General features: G+C 42.6%; 1 protein-coding gene across 3 annotated transcripts in view; it reads right to left on the reverse strand.

Moving 5' to 3' along the window:
• Positions 1 to 262: 262 nt before the first annotated feature.
• The window catches only part of SUPT5H (SPT5 homolog, DSIF elongation factor subunit), a 62,097-nt gene continuing 40,821 nt past the window's right edge, over positions 263 to 21,538 (reverse strand). For all 3 annotated transcript variants that reach the window (XM_082262871.1, XM_082262872.1, XM_082262870.1), the window contains 8 exons: positions 16,296 to 16,398; positions 14,828 to 14,955; positions 14,631 to 14,736; positions 14,180 to 14,338; positions 13,408 to 13,576; positions 11,434 to 11,637; positions 11,045 to 11,140; positions 263 to 733 (listed from right to left, as the gene is read on the reverse strand). In XM_082262871.1, the coding sequence (XP_082118997.1) occupies positions 593 to 733; positions 11,045 to 11,140; positions 11,434 to 11,637; positions 13,408 to 13,576; positions 14,180 to 14,338; positions 14,631 to 14,736; positions 14,828 to 14,955; positions 16,296 to 16,398 (1,106 nt within the window). In that variant the 3' untranslated portion in view covers positions 263 to 592. The remainder of the gene's footprint in view (positions 734 to 11,044; positions 11,141 to 11,433; positions 11,638 to 13,407; positions 13,577 to 14,179; positions 14,339 to 14,630; positions 14,737 to 14,827; positions 14,956 to 16,295; positions 16,399 to 21,538) is intronic.

The raw sequence follows: 21,538 nt of genomic DNA on the forward strand, positions 1-21,538 counted from the left end.
CTCAGCAGGACCAGCACTGCCCCTTTTACAAAGATATAAGGGTACAGGACAAGTAGTGCAGATGACCCACTTTGCCTGTTCAAGGCACATAAAGGTTAGGTGACATTGACTAATAGAAGGTGTGTCTTGCGTTCGAACAATGTTGCAGGGCTGGTTTTGCTACTCCTGAAAGCCAGGTTCTCACTTGATTGTGAGTTCCATCTTCTGACCTACCTTGTTTTATACTTGTTACAATAATATTGGTTGGTAGAAGAGAGGAGAAATATGCACCTATCCCTCTGGTTTATTGACTGCACTATATAAATATTACACAGTGGATCACCCACCTGAGATTACACATCATGATCGGATATACCAGAAAACAGGTGATATGGAAAATAAAAACACAAAGTGACATTTATGAAATTATATCTGCTGTAAGAGGATGCGAGCAAAGTGCAGACAGCGATAAACCAGTCTGCTGCAATTTTTGTCCTGGATAAAAAGTTTGTTTTCAGGGGGTGCACAGAGTGAAGTCTAAACTCTGCTTTTGTGGAATCCGCTGAGGTGAAGGGAGGCTCATTATGCAAGGACAGGAGTAATGCTTGAGGCCTCAAGACTCCAGCTTCCCCAGGAAGCGCAAATTCAGAATCTTGAGTTGGTCATCCAGGTCCATACGTACAATGCCATCATCATTGTCTATACTTAGAAGAATGCCCATTGCCTCGCGGTCCTCCCCTAAAATGACTTTCACCTGTAAGGAAGAGGGGAGGGGGGGGGGGAGAGAGAGAGAGAGAGAGACTTTGTGAGATATGTTCTGATATCCAACAGCAAAAAATTAGACCAGATCTAAATCTCAATATGCAAGCAGCCTTAACAGAGGTAACTTTTTCTGTATTCTGCCCTGCCAGTTAGGGCTATTAAAAGTTTAACTTGCACTACAATCCAGGCATACAACTCACTGGTCAATATGGATGTAACTTAAGGGCAGATTCTTTATAGAACCCATTGACTAGAAGACCAACTGCAAATCTATTAGGAAGAAAAAGTCAAGAGAGGCAAGGAGAAAACCCTTATACTATGGAATAGTTCATACCTATAATAAGAAGCAACATAGAAAAGTAAAATAAAGTGCTGAGAAGCCAGCAGAAAATATTTTGTTATATGAAAGGCAGCACCCCTTTAACCACTTCTGGACTGGACTGATTTACCCCCTTAATGACGAGGCCATTTTTTGCAATTTGGCACTGCGTGATTAACTGACAATTGCACGGTCATGCAATGCTGTACCCAAACTAAATTTACGCCCTTTTTTCCCCACAAATAGAACTTTCATTTTGGTGGTATTTGATCACCTCTGTGGTTTTTATTTTTTGCGAAATAAACGAAAAAAGACTGAAATTTTTGAGAAAGACACTTTTTACTTTTTTTTAATAAAGAATATCCAATAAACTCAATTTGTGTCATTAATTTAGGCCAAAACGTATTTAGCTACATGTCTTTGATAAAACAAAATCTCAATAAGCGTATATTTATTGGTTTGCGCAAAAGTTAGTGTCTTCAAACTATGGTGAACATACAATGCCTTGTGAAAGTATTCGGCCCCCTTGAACTTTTCAACCTTTTGCCACATTTCAGGCTTCAAAGATATATTTCCTGTGTCTACAGGAAGTTGGGCTGGTCCTTGGTTGAAGGGGGTGGAGGATTTCCATTCCCCTTCACTTCCTGTTTTGTAATGACCTGGCTTCTGGTTGCTATGAGACGCTTTTATAATGAGCGGGTGCGGTCTCCCTCCTTACCCCTGCTGAGGAAGTCATGCTTATTGACGTAATGCATACGGGGGAAGGAGCATGATGTCACCCGCAGCTCTCTGAGATCCTGGAACACATGTCTGCACTTTCGCTTTCATCTGACACTGTGACAGTGCCTTGCTTGTGAGTGATGCTTTATTTTTTACTTTAATAAATGTCCTTAATTAAGCGGAGAGCATTAGATCGTTTTATTTATCTTTTCCGGATTGCCATACACGAGTTTCTGTGAACCTGTTGGATCCTGGATATACAGATCTTCTGGCTGCCTCTGGCTTACTGATACAAAGTGTTGTGACCCCTAGTGGTCGAATACAGGAGGTGAGAGGCTGTATTATCTGTGGTGGAGGAGTTACGTTTGCAGTGTCGTTTTAAATATTCCTGTTTTTCACTTTGGAAATCAGCTTTTAAGGACTTTATGATTTATGATCCACATGCTTTTTATTGTGCATTTTATACATTTTAATGTGAATGATTTTATGCACTATTTGTAATTTTATAGCGCTGCACTTACTGCATATTATAGGTTTTGGTAGGTTTGACCTATCCTGGTGTACAGCTGCTTACCCATCCATTTGGTTTTAAGCGCTGAATTTTTATTTTTATTGTATTCAAAGATATAAAACTGTAATTTTTTTGTGAAGAATCAACAAGTGGGACACAATCATGAAGTGGAACTAAATTTATTGGATATTTCAAACTTTAACAAATAAAAAACTGAAAAATTGGGTGTGCAAAATTATTCAGCCCCCTTAAGTTAATACTTTGTGGCGCCACCTTTTGCTGCGATTACAGCTGCAAGTTGCTTGGATTGGAGTATGTCTCTATCAGTTTTGCACATCGAGAGACTGAAATGTTTGCCCATTCCTCCTTGCAAAACAGCTCGAGCTCAGTGAGGTTGGATGGAGAGCGTTTGTGAACAGCAGTTTTCAGTTCTTTCCACAGATTCTCGATTGGATTCAGGTCTGGACTTTGACTTGGCCATTCTAACACCTGGATATGTTTATTTGTGAACCATTCCATTGTAGATTTTGCTTTATGTTTTGGATCATTGTCTTGTTGGAAGATAAATCTCCGTCCCAGTCTCCGGTCTTTTGCAGACTCCATCAGGTTTTCTTCCAGAATGGTCCTGTATTTGGCTCCATCCATCTTTCCATCAATTTTAACCATCTTCCCTGTCCCTGCTGAAGAAAAGCAGGCCCAAACCATGATGCTGCCACCACCATGTTTGACAGTGGGGATGGTGTGTTCAGGGTGATGAGCTGCGTTGCTTTTACGCCAAACATAACGTTATGCATTGATGCCAAAAAGTTTGATTTTGGTTTCATCTGACCAGAGCACCTTCTTCCACATGTTTGGTGTGTCTCCCAGGTGGCTTGTGGCAAACTTTAAACAACACTTTTTATGGATATCTTTAAGAAATGGCTTTCTTCTTGCCACTCTTCCATAAAGGCCAGATTTGTGCAGTATATGACTGATTGTTGTCCTATGGACAGAGTCTCCCACCTCAGCTGTAGATCTCTGCAGTTCATCCAGAGTGATCATGGGCCTCTTGGCTGCATCTCTGATCAGTCTTCTCCTTGTATGAGCTGAAAGTTTAGAAGGACGGCCAGGTCTTCGTAAATTTGCAGTGGTCTGATACTCCTTCCATTTCAATATTATCGCTTGCACAGTGCTCCTTGGGATGTTTAAAGCTTGGGAAATCTTTTTTGTATCCAAATCCAGCTTTAAACTTCTCCACAACAGTATCTCGGACCTGCCTGGTGTGTTCCTTGTTCTTCATGATGCTCTCTGCGCTTTAAACGGACCTCTGAGACTATCACAGTGCAGGTGCTTTTATACGGAGACTTGATTACACACAGGTGGATTCTATTTATCATCATTAGTCATTTAGGTCAACATTGGATCATTCAGAGATCCTCACTGAACTTCTGTAGAGAGTTTGCTGAACTGAAAGTAAAGGGGCTGAATAATTTTGTACGCCCAATTTTTCAGTTTTTTGTTAAAAAAGTTTGAAATATCCAATAAATTTCGTTCCACTTCATGATTGTGTCCCACTTGTTGATTCTTCACAAAAATTACAGTTTTATATCTTTATGTTTGAAGCCTGAAATGTGGCAAAAGGTCGCAAAGTTCAAGGGGGCCAAATACGTTCGCAAGGCACTGTACTGGAATTTACGCAGCTTTTACTTTTTGACTGCCTATCTCATTTCTTGAAGTGCTAAAATGGCAGGGCAGTACAATCCCCCCAAATTAACCCTTTTTGGAAAGTAGACACCCCAAGAAATTTCCTGAGGCATGATAATTAAACAGAAGAGAAGGATGGCGCTCAGGTGTGCACTTGTGATGGGAAAAGTACAAATGTTGACCTCAGGGAATGGTCTTTGTAATGGGCCTCAAAAGAACTTGATAAAGCTATACATAGCGAAACATGTAGTTGTGGCAACCAGAAGCTCTTGAGAAGCACTTGCGATACTTAATCCGCCCCGCCTGGCCTCTGTGCATCCCCACGGCATCATTTCCGGCTACTTCCGGTGACGTTAGCCACGTGCCACTTCCGGTCCGCACTTAGGACTCGGCTTCCAACTACGCATTGGCCCCGGTTCAGTGTAGCGGCCGCACACAGAACCGTGTGAGCCACTACCATCGGAAGTTCCAGCCTTCTATCAGGGAGCACCTTTTTTTCATCTGAGTCACCTGATGTCATTGCGAGTACCACGATTATCACCAGGGATTCCCACAGCTCCCTATGGAGATCCAGAGGCTCCAGGGTCCGGTTTGAAAGTACTTTTATTGATTTATTATTTTTTATTGTATGTGTTCATTAAACTTTTGAGGCCCATTACAAAGACAATTCCCTGAGGTCAACATTTGTACTTTTCCCATCACAAGTGCACACCTGAGTGCCATCCTTCTCTTCTGTTTAACTGTCTGCATACACCATCCTGTGTTAAGGATCAGGCGACCGTGGCGCACTTGGAGTATAATCTTCACCAGTTTACATATTTTTTGGGGGTCATGATACAACATGGAAATTGCATGTAGGACTGGCGCTTGAACTTTGTTTGTGGAATACCTGAGGCATGATGAGCCCACTGAATATTTAATTTTTTTGTCACAAGTGTTTGAAAAATGACAAAAAAAAAAAAACCCCCCACAAAAGTTGTCATTGAAATGATACATTGCTCACACATTCCATGGGTATATGTGAAATGACACCCAAAAATACATTCTGCTGCTTCTCCCGAGTATGAAGATACCACATGTGAGACTTTTTGTCTAGCTATTTGCTGAGAGGCATTTTGAGTATTTAGCAGTTCTCGTTTTAAAAATTGAAAAAAATAAAAAATAAATAAAAATTTTCCTTTTCTTTCTTCATTTTCCAAAACCAATGAGAGCTGCAAAATACTCAGTATGCCTCGCAGGAAAAAGCTTAGGGTGCCTACTTTCCAAAAAGGGGTCATTTGGGGGAAGTTTTGTGCTATCTTGGCATTTCATTGCCTCCGAAACCGTGATAGGTAGTGAGAAGTAAAATAAACAATTTACACCCTTAGAAAGCCTGAAGGCAGGGATTGGTTTTTGGGGTCCTGTACACGGCTAGACTGCCGAAAAGTTTCACACATGGTATCCTCATGCTCAGCGCAGAAGCAGCAGAATGTATTTTGGGGTGTCATTTCACATAAAGCCATGGCATGTTTGAGCAATAAATCCTTTAAGTGACAATTTTGTGTAAAAAAAAACAAAAAAAAAAAAAAACAAACACATTTGGCATTTTCCCGATACTTGTGGCAAAATATAAAATATTCCATGGACTCTACAAGCCTCTCAGCAAATAGCTTGTGTGTCTACTTTCCAAAATGGGGTTATTTGGGGGGGTTTTGTGCTATCTTGACATTTTAGGGCCTCCGAAACTGTGATAGGTAGTGAAATAAGCAATTTATGCCCTTAGAAAACCTGCAGGTGGCGATTGGTTTTCGGGGTCCCGTACACAGTTAGGATCCCAAAAAGTCTCACACATGTGGTACCCATGTACTCAGGAGAAGCAGCAGAATGTATTTTGGAGTGTCATTCCACATATACCCATGGCATGTGTGAGCAATATATCATTTAGTGACAACCTTGTGTAAAAAAACAAAAAAAATTGTAATTTTCCCGAAACTTTTTTTAAAGCAGAGGTCCTACAGAACAAAACTATGGGTGTTGCAATTTTTTTTGTCACACGGTGTTTGCGAACATATTTTCCAAATGTAATTTTTTTGGGGGAAAAAAAAAAACAACACTTTTTTAAATTGAATGCATAAAACACACTATACATTGCCCATTTGTTTGGTAAAATATAAAATATGATCTTATGCTGAGTACATAGATACCAAACATGACATGCTTTAAACTTGTGCACGCGGCAACAGATGACGTACATTTTTAAAAGCCTTTACAGGTTAACACTTTAGATTTACAGAGGAGGTCTACTGGAAGAATTACTGCCCTCGATCTGACGTTTTCAGTGATACCTCACATGCATGGCGCAATTGCTGTTTACATATGACACCAAACCAATGCTTGTGTTCGCCTTTGCGCGCAAAGGCGAAGGGACAGGGGTGTTTGAATTTCTTTTTATTATTTATTTATTTTGCTTTTTTATTTTATTTTGACACCTTCCCTTTAAATTTTTTTTTTAATCATTTTTATTGTTATCACTGGGAATTTAAATATCCCCTATAATAGCAATAAGTAGTGACAGATACTCTAATCCAAAAATTGGGGTCTATTGAACTCTAGATCTCTCCTCTGCCTTTAAAGCATCTGACCACACTATGATTGGTGTGATAAGATGCTTTCCCAATGGCGCTGTTTCTATCTGGCAAAACTGAAGTCATGAAATGCTTGTAGCATCCGGTATCTTTGGCCATAGAGATGATTGGAGCCATTCTGGTCTCCAATCAGCTCTATGGTCAGCTGACAGAGCCACCGACTGCAGTCTCGGGTTCGGTGGGACAGGAGAGGGAACGGAACTCCCACAGCTTGTAAAAGCAGTCTAGTGGCTAATTATCTCTGCTAGGATTGCTTTTACATAAAAGCTGACCACTGGCTGTAAAAAAAACGATACCAGAAAGTGTGTGGTATGCCCACTATTAGACCTCCCAGCATCCACCCATTTCTAATGATGGGCATACATGCAATGTTCTTTTTTCCTTCCGCCCATGGACAGAAGAAGTAAAAAGAACATAGCAGATTCCTCCATTCGCATTGATGTGGATGAAGGAATCTCTGCCAAGAAAAGTGTTAAATATATGGTGAAGCATAGGGGAGATCTGCCCTCTGTGTCCACCCCAGCCCCTATGCTTCACGACACATGCTTTTTATTTTTTTTTTAACTGCGGTGGGGAAATCACCTCCTACAGCGCTACAATCATTGATTACGTATACGGTGAGAGCAAACGCTGTTGCTGTCAGAATAAAAAAAAATATCAGTGCTGCAGCTGATGGGCGTACCTGCAAAGCAAACAATGAATAACAATAAAAACACAGTAACAATAAAACAGAGTATAACAGTATATTAAAAAGTACAGTAAAAAAAAGAAGAAAAGTAAAGTACAGAAAAATTAACTCAAAACGTCAACTGTTTTTGGCTTTTTTATTTTTTTTGTAACTTTTTTTTTTTTTTTTTTACACTTTTTTTTGTAACTGTTAAAAAAACAAAACAAAAACAAAAAAAAAAACTAGGGTCTCAAAAAGCGATAGCCAACATCTTTCAAGGCCCTGTGTGAAAAAGTGTGCCTTAGACTGTGCCCTATACGAATACTATACTAGTGTGAGGTAGCGATGGAAACAGTCCCCGATGCAGAGACCAGGTTGACCAAGACAGGAGGGACAAAAATAGCGGGTGTCGCGCCTAGATCCGCGTTTCCTATAGACGCGACATCTTCTTTGGGATGCTTTTTGAGTAGGAGTACTAAGTAGGACATCTGGGAAATGCCTCTCATGCAGCCAGCTCACTGCATCTAGAGAGTGAATTTGGGCCACAGCACCTCCTGGATACAGAAGGGCTGTGGTGATCTCTTCCTGGAATTTTAGTAAGGATCTACTTCTTCCTGATGCTTTGCATAGCATATAAGCGTTCAGCAGAGCAAATTGAAATAAGTACACAGACACTTTTTTGTACCAGCATCTGGCCTTATGGGCAACTAAGTATGGCACCATCATCTGGTCGTTGACGTCCACCCCTCCCATGTTCAGGTTGTATTCGTGGACACAGAGGGGCTTCTCAACCACACCAGTCGCCGTTGCAATATCATATCTGTGTGAATGGAGGACAGAACAAAAACATTCCGTGTGTCCCTCCACTTCACTGCAAGCAATTTATCAGACTTCAGGCAGGCTCTCTCCCCCCATCTAAGTCAGGAATCTACAAGCCGCTGGGGGAAGATCACACAGTGCCATATGCGCCAATTCCAAAATCAAAAAGGTGTCTAAAAAGTGTCACGCTTATATACAAGTTATCTACGTATAAATTGTACCCCCTTTCCGAATAAGGGTGACACCAAGTCCAAAACAATCTTGCCGCTGCTCCCCATGTAGTCTGGGCAGTTGGGGGGCTCCACATGGCTATCGTTTTCCTCGTAAACCCTGAAACGACATGTATAGCCTGTTGTCCTGTCACAGAGCTTATTAATCTTGATCCCATATCGGGCATGCTTGCTGGGGAGAAACTGTTTGAAAGCAAGGCAGACAGAAAATGTATTCAGGGACTCATTAACGCAGACAGCATGTTGGGGCATATACAAGGCTGCAAACTCCTGGTTGAAGTGATATACGAGGGACCGAATTTTGTGGAGCCGGTCACATCCAGGGTCATCCGAAGGATGACAGAGTTCATTGTCACTGAAGTGCATGAACTGCAAGATTTGCTTGTATCTAGTCCTGACCGTGGCGGCAGAGAACACGGGCATATGGTGAATTGGGTCATTGGACGAATATGACCGCAACTCAGTCTTTTTAGTAATGCCCATGAGGAGGGATAGGCCCAGAAAGGTTTTAAAAATGCAGAAACCATAATACGTTTCTCCATGCAAATTCTCTGGCAAGGGTCAAATTTAGATTTGCGGTGATCAATTGCATATAAATTGCTTTGGTCCACAATAGATCTGTAAAGATCTGAGAAAAACAGCTCATTAAAATCAAGGGGAGTAAAATTGGCTGTTTCCACCTGAATTCCGGGGGCTGCAGAAGTGGTGGGCTCCCAATCGGGATTTGCAAGCGCATCAAGAAGGAAACTATGGACTCTACGGGCCTGTCTTCGAATTATTGGTGGTTGCGGGCCACTAATTGTGCAAGCCATCGCACCAGCTTGAACTGCACTTATGGGACTTGCCACATCACCAAGTGTTACTGCAGTGCTGGTTTGACTATGACCAGGATGTACTTGGACGCTGGTGCATGCCAGTTCACCAGAACATTGTGCGGCACTAGTACTGACACTCTGCTGCATACGAGAACCCTGCGGTTGTTGCTCCTCAGCAAAAGAAAAACAGGGTCAGGCACGCCTGACCTTAGCAGGGATCACTACTCCGTCGCCAGAGCTATCTGTCAGGGTGCCACTGCACTCTACAGGTTCGAATACTGAGCTTGATTCTGACAGCGAGGCTTCCCCATCGCTCTCATCTGTCATGCTCAGCATTGTGTAGGCCTCTTCCCTAGTGTACCTCTTTTTGGACATTTTGGCCAAAAATGTATAGGTACCTAGTGTGACTCACAGGTAAAAAAAAAAGCACCTGGTTGTCAAGGACTGTTTGAACCGCTACCAAAAAATGTAACTGCTAGTGATAGCAGAGATCAGGCCTGACTCTGCCAATGCTGCAGTTTAGTGTGCTGTGTATTGGAAGTGACAGTAATCTGCTGCTTCTGCACTTCTTGGGGAGGGAGGGGCTAAATGCAGGTGCTGGCAGGTTTTGGGGCTGATCCTGCTAATGCTGCATTTTGGGAACACTAGTATATTTCTGATCAGATCAAAGATATCGATCCTTTCAGTGTGTGTGTGTGTGTGCGCGTCACTGGCAATCGAAGAGTTAAAATGTATTACTAAATATGTGGTGGGAAATCTGATGCTACCCTGAATTGACACTAACTGATGTCACCTGTGACACTAATACAGTGATCAGAAAAAAGATCTGTGACAGGACAATGAAGGGGTTAACTGGGGGTGACCAGGGGGTTAAATTCCTATTAGAGGATATATGGAGGGTACCCTAAACCTATCTGGGACTGCCTCCAACTACCACTGTCTCTCACTAACTGAAGTCACAAGTGACACGAATACAGTGATCAGTAAATTATCTGTATACTGTATATTGTGTACACTGACATGGAGTGAAAGGGTTAACGGGGGTGATCAGGGGGTTAAATCTTTATTGGGGGATATATGGCAGGGACCCTAAATCTATTTGGGACTACCACTCTCTCTCACACTATCTGAAGTCAAAAGTGACACTAATACAGTGATCAGTAATATTTATCTGTACTGTATATAGGGTGCACTGTGACAGGTAGTGAAAGGGTTAATTGGGGGGGTTAAATGTGTGCCTATGTGTACTGGTGTCAGTGTGTTGCTTCTGTACTCACAGTTGATGTTATCTCCTCACACGCTGGAACCGAGAAAGACTCCAGGAGAGGAGACTGCATCATATCCTGTGCCTGTGTTTAAATTTCACAGGCACAGGACCTTCTGCCATTGGTCAGAACCTATCACCAGGTCCAAGCCAATAGGGGGGCGACCCCTGCCCCACGTACAACCGCAGTACAGGTGCGGCAATTCACGCAGCCAAGCCAGCCTGCCACAGCGTATCTATGGTGGGCGGTTGGAAAGTAGTTAAATGAGTAAGCTGTTGGCTGCAGGTTAATTGTCATCTAGGCTGCAGAGAATACACATCTGATGAGATTCCAGAGACACGGTTGACTACTAGGAAATGGAGCATTTGAATTGGCTTGGTCTCATATGATGCCAGTACATCAAAATACAGCAAAAAACAAAAAAAAAAAAAAACAAAAAAAAAAAAAAAAAAAAACCCAAAACTATTTTGTTTTAAATTTGCACTGTTTTCCAATTGCATGCATTCTCTAAATAATGTTTTAACTATTGTGTAGATAATGTGATGTTTAGCATGGTGTGAGAAAATTTTTCCACTCTATAGCAGCTAGCCCTAACATGGCAATGGTAAACGATATAAGATGCTCTGATGTGGTGGAGGCACTCAACTTACCCGGTTATTCTTGGTGGGTGTCACTGGCTCCAGGTGATCCCCAGAGAGACTGATAACCTTCTCACTGTCTTGTAGCAGCACAGAGCAGAGTCCACCCTGGAAACCAGAAGAAAAAAATCAAAAGATATAACACCAGTGACCCTTCATCCAAGACTTCACACCCTATCCCCAAACTGCTCACATCAAACACTGCAATATATGCTATAAAATGTACTGAGCATCTACGGAATCAGCTATTCAAAAATAACAAAAAGCTTCTGTATGAGAGACTATAGTACTAAGGTGGGGGGGGGGGGGGGGTGGAGCAAGAGATGTGCTGCAGCACGTGCACATCAATTTTAACAGGAAGCCATAATTCTACATGTATTCTTCTGCCACAGATAACTTACACTGACACTGCGAATGATCCCCATCTGTCCCACAACTTGGTTGTCCTGGAATGTGTCTCTCACTTTGACTTGAATGTCTGTGGTGACCCAGTCGCTGGAGACCTGCTCTATGGAGGAGCCAGGTGTGTGGGGATTGTACCCACCAGGAGAAGGTGCACCTGGGGTCATAGGGCTATAACCCATAGGACTAGGGCTAGGGCTTGCCTAAAAGACAAAAAGAGGAAATACCCAATGTCACCTTTAAACAACAAATTAAACAGGTAAATAAAAAGTATGCGACGTATACTGGCTGCACTTTAAGATATGTATTCCTTTCAATATAACTGGATTTTTGTAAGAACCAACCATAAAATCCTTTTCTCTGAAGTTCATCGACAGACGCAGCTCTGCTTAATCATAGACTATAGGAGCATAACCCTATAGTCTATGATTAAGCAGAGCCGCGTCTGTCGATGAATAGAGAAAAAGTATTTTAATCCTTTATCCAAATTTGAAACGACTTACACTCTGTCGGTAATAATTTTTTTTTTTTTCAGTTGGTTTTACGGAATTTTATATATATATATATATATATATATATATATATATATATATATATACACATATACATACACATACACACCAGGGCAGACTGAGACCAGGGCATGATACACGTTCCAGAGGCTCCATTGCCAACAAAGGGTTAAGCGGAGCCGCGTCGTGCACAAACAAAAATTTTTTTTTTTTTTCAAAAACGGGGGACCCCCCCACACACACCACAAGAATCAGCGCACCAGCAGAGCTGTATACAACAGAGGAAGGATCGTATGCCCCGGGAGACTTACCACCCCAGAGCTGGAGAGCGCCAAACAGCCTGCCACAGTACGATGAAAAAAATGAAAATATGGCCGCTGGACTACACAAACATGGCCGCCAAAGCGGGGAATAGAGAGACCACAGCAAAATGGTGGCGCCGCACGGAACCCCAGGGAAAAAGGTCATCAGGAAGGGACACCCCCCCCCCCCCCTGCAGCACCCAAGTAAGGGCACCCCCAAAAGGGGTGGTCGAAAGCGCACCCACCCACCACTCTCCGGCCCAACACCTGACAAGCCCCCCTACCCAATACACCTGCGCCCCCTAAAAGGGGCTAAGGGGGGGAGATAGGGTGCAGGTGAGGGGGACCTACACAGGGGAACCCCGCTACGGAGATGGTGGGACATGAGGGGGAGGGAGGACACTGGAAAGGGCCCACCATCCCCAGGGAGGGCCCGCGACCACCCCAGCACTTCCGGAAGAAAGGAGGGGGGACACTACTCACCACACCACGGCACCAGGTGGGCACTAGTCCTTGCAGTCCACTGCACCATCTTGGAATGGGGGTGCTGCGACCTGAGTTACGCTGGGACTGTGATCGTGACTGCTGTCGTGACCAGGGCTTTACAACCTCCAGCCCCCATCCAGTGGGGCTATGTCGCGGCCAACCTAGCGCAGAGCTAATGGGTCACGCGCGCAGGCCAGACTGGGAAGACTAAAAGGATATTCAGTGCATCGCCCAGTCTGGCTGTTGATTGTAGTTCACACAGGAACAGGTTGATTTTTGTTCCTGTGTGAACTACAAGAAAACGAAGAAATGACAGGACTGCAGATCCCAGCAGAGAGCCAGGTCCTTACTCCTGAATAGGCAGAAAAATCTGAAGTCCTATAGCAGGAAGTGATGGTATACACTCTGGGACTGACTCGGGGCGCAGCCAAAAAGGTTTCAGCCTAGTCCTCCTCTTAAGATAGCACCATAAACCCCAATGGTCTAAAAGACATGGAGCTGTGTCCATCAGTGAAAATCTTTATGTACACAGATTAAGGTTTCTGAGAGCTGCAATGTGCAAAGAATTGTGAAAAAAGGAGGAGAGGTGAAGTTAGGAGCAACTAAAGATTTCCAAGCAAATAGGTTATAGATAAAAAAAAAAAGCAGGAGCAAATATAGGGTTACAACTTACTTGATAAGCCATGGGTGATGGGGTTGGATGGTAGCTTGCTGGGGAGTGGGTATTCTGGTAGCCTACAGGGCTCGGGGCCACTTGGTGGTAACTCTGTGGACTGGGACTAGGCTGGTATGACCCTTGTGGTGAAGGAGCAGCATAGGGAGAAAACTGGTCCGTATTGTACCTGTTATGAAAGACAGGAGAGCAGTGATTAGAGATGGGGGAGATGACAGACAATTATATTAAAATAATTTCTGCCTTATAATAACCATATTCAAATCATTATTATCCTTTTCCAGAACTGGCTATGACTGTAATAAGAGACATTGTGGTAGAGGAGGTTCAATGCTATTTAATACTCACAATACAAATCCAAGTATATATTTTGTCATCTTGCTTTCCAGTCCAAAAAAGCATGCCCATATTTCAGAATGTGCTAAACAGTAACTCTAAAGTAACATAAAAGTAAACCTTTACAAAGCAAGATACTATCTTTCACTGGTCTGGCATCACCAAACTGCTGAATGCAGACAGGTCCCTATGTTTATTGCATAGAACTGATTCTGGAGCAAAGATCCTTACATTAAAGTTTGTTAGAGTGAGCCTGAGAACACATTCCATTGTGATCGGATATAAATACTGGGGTAAGTTTCTATTCATTATAAGAACATGAAAAAGTGGCTTAAAGAAGTTGGAAAGTGAACAAGTCCAGTTAAATGTGACCAACCACTATTAGTTGGATCAATCCGAACTTTCAAAAGGCGATATCAGGCTGAGCTATACTTACATGGCAGGAGTCCCAGGTGTCTGTGGATGGTAAGGGGCATTGACCTGCGGAGAGGGCACATCTGGGTAACCTGGAGTCTGTGGGTTGGGGGTTCCTCCATAAGCTTGTGGAGAAGGAGACGGTTCATCATCATACCTATAATCATATTCTTCATCCGCCCTGTCAGTGAGAAAGGGGTTTTGTGTTAAATGCTAGTATGGAAAGAACAGCTTGGTTTGTCAACTCCCCTTAGGAGAATTATGGCAGAAAATGAAATTAAAAGGGAAAAAAAAAAAATAGTATGCAGTCGGGCCAGCAGCAGCGCCTGTGTTAATGTTAATCCTGCTACAGGCAGTACTATGATTGCAAAGGCCTGCTTTACTCCCATGAACAAATGAAATGCAAGACAGCTGTGTTTGCAAATGAACACTCCCAGTGGTTGGGGGACAAGATAATCTTATAGCAGAAATACCTTGAAGGGGTATTGGGGTTATTTGGGTCCCAGGCTCCACTCTGCGCAGGGGTCCGGCTGCCATCATGTACAGGAGTTTGGGATCCATAGTAGGGTGTTCGGCTTCCTGTACAAAGGCAATAGTAGGCAATCTCAGACCGAACAAATACACAGACATAGAGCAAGGACAGAGACAAAACTGGACAGAATCAACCTACCATCGTGCACAGGAGTCTGTGAGCCATACATGGGTGTTCTGGAGCCAGTACCATACATGGGAGTCTGGGAACCGTAAATTGGAGTCCTGGCATGAGTAGAAGTCATTCCTCCAGCGCGACGAGCGCCACTAAAAGAAAAAAGTCAGTGTAAATATAAAATATGCTATTTTCTATTTTATGAACAGTCTTGCAGCAAATGCTGACAACAAGCAGCCAAGGTACACAATGACAGCACGGTGATTATAAGAACCAAGGCTCAACAAGCCTGTGTTCCCTTTCAACAGAAAATCAAGTATACAAAAATGAAAATGAAAAGGAAAATAGAAAATGGACTCATACAGTAGAAGAGATATTCGGTTTACATCCAGATTTCAGACTTTACAACCTTTGTGCCAACACAGTTAAAGTGGTTGTAAACCCACCTTTATAACTTTTACCTATAGGTAAGCCTTTAATAAGGCCCCTTTCACACAGGCCGTCCGTTTTTCAGGGGGATCTGAACGGATGCCCCAGGCATCTCTATGGGGCATCGGATGTCAGCAGAGACATGTCCGCTGACATCCGATCCATCAAATCTGGACAGATGGAAATCCTATTTTCCATCCGTCCAGCGGATCGGATGAGAATGGACAGACGGTCCGTTCCCATCCGATTCCCCCATAGAGAACAGCGGGGACCTGACAGCTCTGTCTCAGCACACAGCGCGGAGACAGAGCTGCCACCCACCTGCTCAGCGGGGGATCGATCCCCCGCTGAGATAAACGGAGTCCGCCGGACTCCCCTGTGTGAAAGGGGCCTACGGCTTAACTATAGGTACTGTAAATATCTCCTAAACGTACACCATTTAGGAGATATTTACATTGCATGCAGCCAATGAAGTAATTGGCGCATGCGCTCTGAAGAAACGGCCTCTCGTGCCGTTTCTTCAGAGCCCGGTGCCATGACCGGCGGCTTCTGTGCACATGCGCGGGAGGGACGTCACGCGGCTCTGGCCAGTAATACACCCGGAGTCCGCGGACCCGAAAGGAAGACGGACGAAGATGAATGCGGCACATTATGCATTTACTATGCAGGGGAAAAAAAAAACAAAAAAACGGAAGACTTTACTTTCTCTTCAAGTGATCTAGTTACAATAATTCTGTACAGCATACCGGAACACCTTTTGGGCTTGTGTCCATGACATGAGCTTAAGACACTGCTGAGATCATTTGGAATGAATTGACAATTGCGTATGACCTTCTTACGACCTGCTTCTATTGGGTTTTACATTCCCAAAGACTTGTATGGGAAAGCAAAACACATTTAAAAAAATCAGAAAAGCCCAAAGCACAGGACCTTACTGGTTCTGCAAACAAAATCTCAAAATCTGACTGCAAAAAAAAAGTCTCTCATAAAAACGTCATCCTGACTAGCAAAAACACACACATTCTCACCGTTATTGTAAAATATCACAAAATGTGGTACTTACACTGTTGTGAGACGCTGCCTGTCCACTGAGATGGTCTGACAAGTGGAATGCAGCTCAACTCGAGCAGTGGATTCTGTGGCATCCTTCACCACACCAATATAGCCTTAGAAAAGGAAAAAGTGAGGTCAGCAGTACACTCATGCAGGGTTTGGCACTGTAGTCTTACAACACAGTGTAAAAGATTTATTTTTTTCTATTTTTAAGTTCTATTCCATTAGTTATCATACGATTACAATTATACCTGCACAGCACAGTACAAAACAACAGACGAAACGTGGTTCAACTAGCGTCCGCTAACAACCGTCAACAAACAGACTGCGCTCCACCTTAACATCTGCTAGTTTTATAAAGCAGAGAGGTCTGGATAATTGCATCTCATTCCAGAGGAACCCATAGCTTGTACCGCCCCAAATGAAAATGTGTACATATGGACAATAACAGTGGGTTTCTTTTCCAGAGGCCTTCCGTGGGGCCAAAGGGTCCACCAGGCCTAGTAGGCAGACAATTAGGTCCTAAGATATTTGGGTACTGGTTACAGAATAGCTGGCGTAATCTGGGATCAATAGCTACTTCAATCTGAGCAAGTCCAGAAAATGTGAAGGAAACCCCCATTAAGAGCACCACATCACCAGCATCAGGTCAAATGGGAAGTTGAGAACTTAGCTAGTCTCTCTGGGATAATGTAACGATGATAGGTGATGGTAAATTGGATAAGTCTATTACCCGCCTCAGACCAATTGCTGAAAAGGATAGTCACAGACATCCTCCCAGTCATTATCAGGATTAGGGACATCTGGGGACCACTTCTTCCTACATTTATTAAATTTTTGTGAGATGGGCTGTTGCAGGGCCTTGGATAACATGGAGTGGGGCCTTCAACAAGGGCTCATATTGCATAAGAGATTCCAGACTGGATGTGATTAAATTGATGTAGAGTAATTCAAATTGAGAGGAACATGCATGAAGCAGTTTCAAGTAAAGAGAAAATAACCAGTTAGGTAGAGTATTTAAATTGCAATTCTGAAAATTATTATGAACAATTGATTCTCCCAGGACCTTGATTCCCTTCAACACCCAAATTACTGGGTCCAGAAACAGGAGAAGGTGGGGGAAATTTGAATTATTTCTCAGGGACAAATGTAGAGACCAACGGCCTAAGTCAGTGGAGTACAGTGCATCCGAAAAGTATTCACAGCACTTCACTTTTTCTACATTTTGTTATGTTACAGCCTTATTCCAAAATGAATTAAATCGATTATTTTCCTCAAAATTCTACAAACAATACCCCATAATGACAACATGAAAGAAGTTTGTTTGAACTCTTTGCAAATTTATTAAAAATAAAAAAAATCCTATGTACATAAGTATTCACAGCCTTTGATATGACACTCAAAATTGAACTCAGGTGCATCATATTTACACTGATCATCCTTGAGATGTTTCTACAACTTGATTGGAGTCCACCTGTGGTAAATTCAGTTGATTGGACATGATTTGGAAAGGCACACACCTGTCTATATAAGGCCCCACAGTTAACAGTGCATGTCAGAGCACAAACCAAGCCATGAAGTCCGTTGTTTGTAGACCTCTGAGACAGGATTGTATTGAGGCACAGAAACATTTCTTCAGCATTGAAGGTCCCAATGAGCACAGTGGCCTCCATCATCAGTAAATGGGAAGTTTGGAACCACCAGGACTCTTTCCTAGAGCGGGCTGCCCAGCCAAACTGAACAATCAGGGGAGGTGACCAAGAACCCAATGGTGACTGACAGAGCTCCAGGTTTTCTCTGTGGAGAGAGGAGAACCTTCCAAATGAACCACCATCTCTGCAGCACTCCACCAATCAGGCCTGTATGGTAGAGTGGCCAGACGAAAGCTACTTCTCAGTAAAAGGCACATGACAGCCCGTCTGGAGTTTTCCAAAAGGCACCTGAAAGACTCTCAGACCACGAGGAACAAATATCTCTGGTCTGATAAAACAAAGATTGAAAGCTGGCCTGAAAGGCAAGCGTTATGTCTGGAGGAAACCAGGCACCGCTCATCACCTGGCCAATACCATCCCTACATTTAAGCATGGTGGTGGCGGCATCATGCTGTGGAGATGTTTTTCAGCAGCAGGAACTTGGAGACTAGTCAGGATTGAGGGAAAGATGAATGCAGCAATGTTAGACCTCCTTGATGAAAACCTGCTCCAGAGAACTCTGGACCTGACTGGTGCGAAGGGTTATCTTTCAACAGGACAAGGACCCTAAGAACACAGCCAAGATAACAAAGGAGTGGCTACGGGACAACTCTGTGAATGTCCTTAAGCGGCCCAGCCAGAGCCCAGACTTGAACGCGACTGAACATCTCTGGAGAGATATGAAATAGGCTGTGCACCGACGCTCCCCATCCAACCTGATGGAGCTTGAGAGGTCCTGCAAAGAAGAATGGGAGAAACTGACCAAAAATAGGTGAGCCAAGCTTGTACCATCATACTCAAGACTTGAGGCTGGAATTAGTGCCAAAGGTGCTTCAACAAAGTATTGAGCAAAGGCTGTGATTACTTATGTACATTGGATTTTTTTCCTATTTTTAATAAGTTTGCAAAGATATAAAACAAACTTCTTTCACATTGTCATTATGGGGTATTGTTTGTAGAATTTTGAGGAAAATAATCTATTTAATCAATTTTGGAATAAGGCTGTAACATAACAAACATACTTTCCGGATGCACTGTATATGACATCTGTTCCAAGCTCTAAAAGTTGCCCTCATAGTGTGAGTGAGAGAATATGAAGCCTGGCAACCTCTACAAAGAAGACATTGAAAGGCCCTGTAGATATCCAATACAGCTGCCTCTGCCACCACTGGGGCACTCTTTATTCACAGTGAGCCAATTAGGGGCATGCACTAGCTGACCAGCCAAATTGAAATAGATTAGGAAGTGGTAGTCCACCAGAGGCAGACGCAAGTTAGAAAAAAAAAAAAAGGACATGGGGTGCGTATTTAAGTTTAAAGGACAAGTTCACCTTTTGTAACATGCTAAACTTTTTTTTTTTCTATTCTTTTTTTAAAGGTATGCATCAAATTAGTGTGCAAGATGTAACCTGCTACTATGCAGCAGCCGACCTCTCAACCTAAGCCCCTTATTCCCGCACGCGCTGTCAAATTGTAACCACTTGAAGAACAAGTAAAAATAGGTATATTTTGCTAGAAAATTATATAAAAGTTACATATCTATATATATTTTATTTAGCAGAGACCCTAGAGAGTAATTTTTTTAAGTCACACAGTATTTGCACGGCGGTTTTTTCAAACAATATTTTTGGATAGTCGGGGATCGAGTGTGGAGATCCGCCCGCTTGTGTAAACAAAGCGGGCGGATCTCCTAAGTGACAGACAGGGACAGATTGCAGGATTCAGCATAGCTGAACCTGCGATCTGTGCCTGTGTCACATAGTCCCCTCCCCCCATACACATTAGTAAGCACCAGGCATACATTAACCCCTTGATCACCAATAAAAGTTAACCCCTTCCCTGCCAGTGTCATTTTTGCAGTAACCGTGCATATTTATAGCAATGATTACTGTAGTAATGTCACTGGTACCCCCAAAAGTGTCAAAAATGTCAGTCAAGGGTGCGATCTGTCCGCTGCAATGTCGTAGTCCCGCAAAAAAAAAAAAAAAAAAAAAAAAAAAAGATGGCAGATCGCCGCCATTGCTAGTTAAAAAAAAACACAATGAAAATGACATACATTTCCCGTAGTTAGTAGCTGCGATAACTTTTGCGCAAACCAATCAAAATACGCTTATTGCGATTTTTTTTACCAAACATATGTAGCAGAAAACAAATTGGCCTAAAATGTTAAAAAATTTTGATTTTTACATTTGGGGGGGGGGGGATTTCATATAAAAAAATGTGATAAATATTGGTATTTTTTCAAAATTATCGCTCTTTTTTTGTTTATAGCGCAAAAAGTAAAAATTGCACAGGCGATCAAATACCACCAAATGGGTACATTGTCGCACGACCGCGCAATTGTCCGTTAAAGTAACGCAGTGCCGAATCGCAAAATATGGCCTGGTCAGGAATGGGGTAAAATCTTTTGGTCTTAAAGCGGTTAAAAATACACTCATTGAGAATTTTTTGGTCAAAGACATGTAGCTAAATACATTTTGGCCTAAATATATGACAAACATTTAATATATTGGAAATTTTTTAACTGTCAAAGTAGAAAAATATTATTTTTTCAAAATGGTCGCATTTTTTTATTAATATCGCAAAAAATAAAAATCGCAGAGATGATCAAATACCACCAAAAGAAAGCTCTGTTTGTGGGGAAAAAAGGACGTAAATTTAGTTTGGGTACGGCGTTGCATGACCGGGCAATTGTCAGTTTAAGTCGCACAGTGCCGAATCGCAAAAAGTGGCCCAGACGTAAGACAGCAAAATCCTCCGGTGGTAAAGTGGTTAAGATGATGTTAAGCCGAGTAAATAGATACCCAACACGTCAAGCTTTAAAATTGTTGCACGATCGTAGAATGGCGACAAACTACATTTAAATATCTTCATAGGTGACGCTTTAAAAATGTTTTACAGGTTACCAGTTTAGAGTTGCAAAACAGGTCTAGAGCTAGAATTATTGCTCTTGCTAGAACGTTCGCCGCGATACCTCATATGTGGAACGAACACTGTTTACATATGCATGTGTGACCTGCGTAGGTGTTCACGCGTGAGCATGGAAGGAACAGGGGCACTTAAAAAAATATATAAATTTTTCAAATTATTTAAAAAAAAAAATGTTTACACTCCCTTTTTGTCCATTTTTTTATTACTTTTATTTCTATCACAAGAAATGTAAACAACCCTTAAGATAACAATAAAGCATGACAGATCGTGACTTCACTTCCAGCCTCAGATCATAGACGTGATCAGAGACGGTCTGGTCTCTCCACCCCTTGTTTCCCTGATGAGAACGGCAAGCCTGAGAAACACCGGAGAGTGGCGGGAGGCGACCTCTCAAACTGCTTCTAAAAGCGATCCAGCAAATACTCAGCCACTTAGAATGCTTTTAGCAGAAACAGAATCATCAGCTGAGAAAAACAATACCAGGGTTATGGCTGACAGCTGCATATATACGTACTGCAGTGTTGAATTAGTTAAAAACAGCATGGCTCCTCCCACACAGCCACTTCATTCATTCTTAGGGATCTGAATTAACTACAAGTCCCATCCTCCACCGAAACAGACAGCTTGTAGTT

Source organism: Pelophylax lessonae, assembly GCF_965119305.1.
Source record: "Pelophylax lessonae genome assembly, chromosome: 7".
Classification (NCBI taxonomy): domain Eukaryota; kingdom Metazoa; phylum Chordata; class Amphibia; order Anura; family Ranidae; genus Pelophylax; species Pelophylax lessonae.